The sequence below is a fragment of the Dipteris shenzhenensis genome, chromosome 11 (assembly GCF_047967505.1).
Source record: "Dipteris shenzhenensis isolate YYH24624 ecotype China chromosome 11, Dip_SZ_1.0, whole genome shotgun sequence".
Lineage (NCBI taxonomy): Eukaryota > Viridiplantae > Streptophyta > Polypodiopsida > Gleicheniales > Dipteridaceae > Dipteris > Dipteris shenzhenensis.
This window is the reverse complement of record NC_141606.1, coordinates 3,932,001-3,937,249: the sequence shown is the minus strand read 5'-3', so window position 1 is coordinate 3,937,249 and position 5,249 is coordinate 3,932,001. Positions and strand designations below refer to the sequence as shown.

Here is a 5,249-nt window from a genome sequence, read left to right as displayed (position 1 = left end):
CCCATCTTGCATTTTCCTCATGGTATCATAGCTTAGGTTGGCCATGAACCCCTTTTAGATTAGTGTGTGTTTGGTTTTATCACATTATGTATAGAAATATATATTGGCACTCATAGTCTCTTTAGAGAAAGATTCCTTATCTTCCTGCCATGTCTTTTGTTCAGCTTTTCAAAGATCCTGTGTCTTGATCGAACTAGAAAACATTGATCATATTGTAACACCACACTGGACGATACCTTAAGTAGCAAGTATGCATTAAGGAGAGGTGATGGACATTTACTCACATTTGACCACCTTGGAGTAGCCAATGCATCATGGCACCAAGGGGAGGTGCTGAGAGATATGGTGCCATGTGTACATAATTAGAAGCAAAGGTATGAGCTAAGGTATGGTGTTAGTGTGAATCAAAGTAGCCACCCAAGGATGTGGACTACATAAGAACATGATGTGGATTAAGGGCTACAACTAGAGATATATGGATCATAGGATACGACATGGGTTGACTATTCTAAAGGCTCTCTCTATATAAGAAGCCTTCTTGTATTGTTGAAGTACATCCATATTGCAATAGATTGAGTGTGCCTACTTCTGTCTCCCTCTCATGTCTTGTTTAGTGTCCTTTGAGCCTCCTTAGTTCTTCCAATGATCTTGTGTACACTAGGCTTAGGGGCGATCACATCTTTTATCTTCTCAAAAGTTTCTAACATATTGCGGAAGAAAGTAATTATTTATTTTAACTTATGCTTCTTCATCGGGTTGTTGGTTTGATTATTCTTCTTCCATTCAATTGTCTGCTTTTTCTTTCATTGAAAGTTTCTACCATACTTTATTCATAGTGGAGAAGAGGAGTTCTATTAACAACATAGTTACGTTTTGTCAGTGCCTTCACATGATCTTCTTTTCATGGGGTTGAAAATTAATTTACTCTTGTGCTTGTGGAGTGTCCAATACATGATGAGTTGTCAAACTTAAAAATGTGCTACCACACTCTTCGATGTGTACATTGTATGTTTCTTAATAATGGAAATCAAAATGTGAAAAATAGGTGCATTTTATACATTATAAGATTCTACATTTGTTGATGGTTTTGATTGTCACTTTACTAGCTAGGACTTATAAGCATCAAACTATGATCACCAAAATGATTAATCAATGTGTCCTATTGTTGAAGATTAAGCTCGCTCAATCCAATCTTACCAACGGACACATCTACTTCTAAACCACCTTTAATATGCATGAATAATGGATAGCCCACATACCTTTAAGACAAATGATCTACCTTTAATCCATATGAATCAACTTGCTATTAGTGCACCCATTGACACTTGCACAAAGCCTAAGTTATCTAGAAGGACATGTAGCCAAGTTAAATCTTGTGAATTGGTTTGAGTTAGAAATAGAACTACACAAACCTCAATCCCCAATAGAATAGAGATACTTTATCTTGACTAGAAATGGAATTGAGAGTGCAATCAAACATCGATTGCCAAAGAGGAAATGGTTAGAAAGGTTTAGAAAGGTGTACATTTTGAGATTTCTTACACTCTACAAAATGATCCCTTGTGAAAGATTCTCCAAACCATAAATTTAGGGCAAAAGCCCGCCATAATCTCGAGACTCATGTTTTGTAGTAAAGTGGAAACAATGCCTTAAACAAGAACGTTACAGAAGCACAAAAGGAGGGGGCTCCACGAAATTCATCCAAGGGCATCAACTTTGGTGTTTGGGAGGGGGAACCTTCACCACGGTCACAGGGCATGTTGCGTAAGTCACCACGTGGGAGCTCACACTTCCCAACAGAACCCTGCAATGGAACCAACAACTTCATAAATTAGTTCATCATGAACTCCTTTATATTTTCTGTGCGTAAAGTTTGGCTAAGACTTCACAAGAGAATATCACGCATCTTAGATCTATATTGATGCAGATAAAGTTTGGCATCTCCTGACCAAACATTTGTTGCTTATGTAAGCCTTTGCGTAATCGGTTGGACAATCTCTGCATGTCCTTTCAGATATGGCCTGACTGAGCGTGCGTTGTCAATGAGTGCTGAGACGTGATGAAGATTGGAATTTGGGATTCCCATGAAGCGCGGTTGCAAGTATCAACAGCCAGCTTTGTGAAAGAAGCAGGAACTAAGAACTTTCTGGGCGCAAGCAGAAACGATAATGAAATTCAGGGGTGCGAGTGAGTACCCTTTGATGGATCCGAGACCCCGGCTGCCCATCACAAGCAAATCCAGCTCCATGTCAGCGATTGCATCGTGCAACTTTACTCTTGGATCTCCCCAATAAAGCTTTGCAACGATCACGAGCTGCAGAAAAGGCGAAACAACAAATGGGCTACAGATTTGCTACGAACAGCAATCAACAGGAATCTCCATTTCATGGATCAAATCATAAAGCAAGTACCTCCTTTTGCCTGTTGATGGTGTCCAGCATATCGAACACCTCGGGATCTTGTTTCACTCCGTAATCCTCTAAGAGCTTCACCTCCCTAAACTCGACGAAAGGTATGAGAGCTGCGTTTTGGGAACAACCAGAAATTTTCATGTTATCGAACGCGGAATCTTAAGAACTAAGAATCTGAACATGAAAAATTTCCTGTCACCCGGACATCGCTACTTTGCGCAAGATAAAAAATCATGACTCACGCGATCCTTCTTCTTTCCAAAGGTTCGCCTGGTTGGAGTTCTCTTTGGTCCTTTCCAGCACCAGGAGCAGAACCAGATGATCTTTGTCGCGAAGAATGTTATTGAGAACCCAATCTAGAGCGTATTTGCTGGATGCAGAGAAATCTAGAGCAACACCTACACGCCGTGAATCCATCTCTCTCTCTCTCTCTCTCTCTCTCACAGAGACTCACACAATTTGTTTTGTATGAATACCTTTCTTTCAGATCACTAATGGTAAGTTCCCTTCCGTTTGGGTCCTCTATATATTGCAAAAGCGCTCTCCAACTCCGTTTTACTTAGGAGGCCCAGAGCGCTGCTGAAAACGAAAGGGTACTTATCGCATGCTGACTTACGGCCATGCGTGGACGTAGTTCCCATATGCAAATTTTATTCTCTTCATTTTATGAGTCGTAGTACCTTACTACATCTCCTCTCCGATGCTCATCCTGATTCCTCAGCAATGATCGAAAGAGCAGTCTTATAATGCTTCTCGGAAACTCCCGGCCTTGACGGCTTTGGCAATCCAGCTTTCTTGCATTTGTCGTTGGGAATACTCAATCGGCTTACGTATCTTGACTTTTGGCAGCTGGTTGTATATCAAACTCTAACTATTTCTTTCCGGGCCGAACCGAGCTGCATTGGCAAACATGTCAAAATCATAAAAATCATACGGTTGTGTGGGAAATGTTCAAAGTGGAATACCCACCTTCCGAGAGACTAAAATTCTACTGTTCGATGGGCGACGCCTCGACGTCCGACTCTCGCTTTATGTCAACTCGGCTTACGGTTTTTCCGTGTCATCTGGCGCAATCGAGAGCACTAAGACAAAGCGTCTCCAGGCTCAGAAACGGACGTCCAGGCTCAGAAACGGACGTCGGTGATCCATGCACAGAGAGAGAGAGAGAGAGAGAGAGAGAGAGAGAAAGTTACAAACTTTGACACACAATACACTACAACATATCCCAAAAAGATTGAAAAGAAGACCAATCATCACAACAAATCACATATGCAGTATTATATATTACAAGAAAATTTCTACGTACTTGGAAAGATCTTTGTCACCATCTTATATAAGCTGTCTTCAAGACTTGTTTAAAGGAGTAGGCATGTTGCACCCATCTAGTAAAGCAAATCCAATCTATAAAATATGGGAACTACAGGCATCATGGCAACAAAACAAGAAGAAGAACTTTACAAAAGTTATGAGAATCTTGTATGCGAAAACTTCAAAGATACTTCCCATATGTAGATCAATTTGTAACAAATTGCACTTTGACTATGGATTAGGATAAGAAATCCATTTAATAATAATTATTATAATATTTCTTGGAAGCTAACAAATTTAACTTTAATCAAAGGCTCACAAAATATTTGCTTTATTCCAAACTTGAAAGTAGACATTTAGGGATCTTGAGTGTTGAGCTGTAGAATTAAACAAATCAAGGGATCCATAATTAGTCATTGTATAAGCTAATGGGTGAGCATGAGTATCTTACCTTACTTAGCCCATTCTTTAAGAAAAACATGTCAATTTAATCCTTGTGGAATCCCACATAGTATATAGCACACATTTCAAAAAAATTGGAAATTTGGACTTGTGTAAAGTCCAATTTTAGAATTGGCCCAAAGAAAAGCTCAAAATGATTAATATTGTGCTTCTATGGTTTTCACTCTATCTTTCAAAACAAAATTTTCTTGAAATAGCAAAACACTTTGCTAAGATTAACCAAATACTTGCTATGACTACTGTACTCCCTATGGTTAACTAAATACTTCTATGAACAATGCTATGATTAAGCTATCTTTCAAACACAATTATAATTGCTATGATTAAGCTATCTTTGAAAAGAAAAATTATTCTCACTATAACCAAATACTTGCCATGAATACTATACTTTGTATGATTTATTACATAGTTGGACATCCAATTCCATAGAGTAATTATGTTTTTAAATATATGACTTGTTCTATTAGAGAGGGTGTACATACGTACAGTAATTATGTTCCTAAGAACATCAATAGATGACTTGTTCTCTTGGGGAGGTGGTGTACATATACAAGAGCATCAATAGATGACTTGTTCTCTTAGAGAGGTGGTGTATGTATACACCTTCTTGGTGTAAAAATGCATGTACCCTTTAAGTATAAAGCAAATTTATGAACAATAATTAATGAAAGACAATAAATGATAAAAACAAATTCATAAACAATGTTCATGGAGAGGTCGTGAACATAGAGTAATTATGTTCATAAGAACTTTAATGGATAACTTATTCGAGATCTCTTTGAAGGGTCAATGCACTATTGGGCAATGATGTGCACATGCACTCACTGGAATTTTGTGTGGCATGAAATGGAGGCCCCTAATTCTCAAGTTGCCATCTTCTCAAGTTACTGTACTAGTGCTGGAAGCGTCATCAAATCTATTGTGTGATAGCGGCATACCGCATGGACTTAAGCTACTACGACTACTGCATTGGTGCCACTGCTCGCACATCTTTGAAGCTATGGATGGGATTCTTGGTGGAGCACATATGACCATGCCAACCACTATGCTTGCTACTGTTATATCTTA

General features: G+C 38.8%; 1 protein-coding gene across 2 annotated transcripts; it reads right to left on the bottom strand.

Moving 5' to 3' along the window:
• Positions 1–1,460: 1,460 nt before the first annotated feature.
• On the bottom strand, positions 1,461–3,047 carry LOC147896505 (universal stress protein PHOS32-like). Of its 2 annotated transcripts, none has more exons than XM_087381549.1 (4): positions 2,654–3,047; positions 2,412–2,521; positions 2,196–2,314; positions 1,461–2,049 (listed from the first exon to the last, which is right to left on the bottom strand). In XM_087381549.1, exons 1-4 carry the CDS (start codon positions 2,826–2,828, stop codon positions 2,040–2,042), a joined length of 414 nt encoding a protein of 137 aa, XP_087237675.1. In that variant the 5' UTR covers positions 2,829–3,047; the 3' UTR covers positions 1,461–2,039. The 2 variants fall into 2 exon arrangements, with proteins under 2 accessions (XP_087237675.1, XP_087237674.1); XM_087381548.1 differs by having other exon boundaries at positions 1,461–1,804; positions 2,654–3,042.
• Between the last annotated feature and the right edge of the window lie 2,202 nt (positions 3,048–5,249).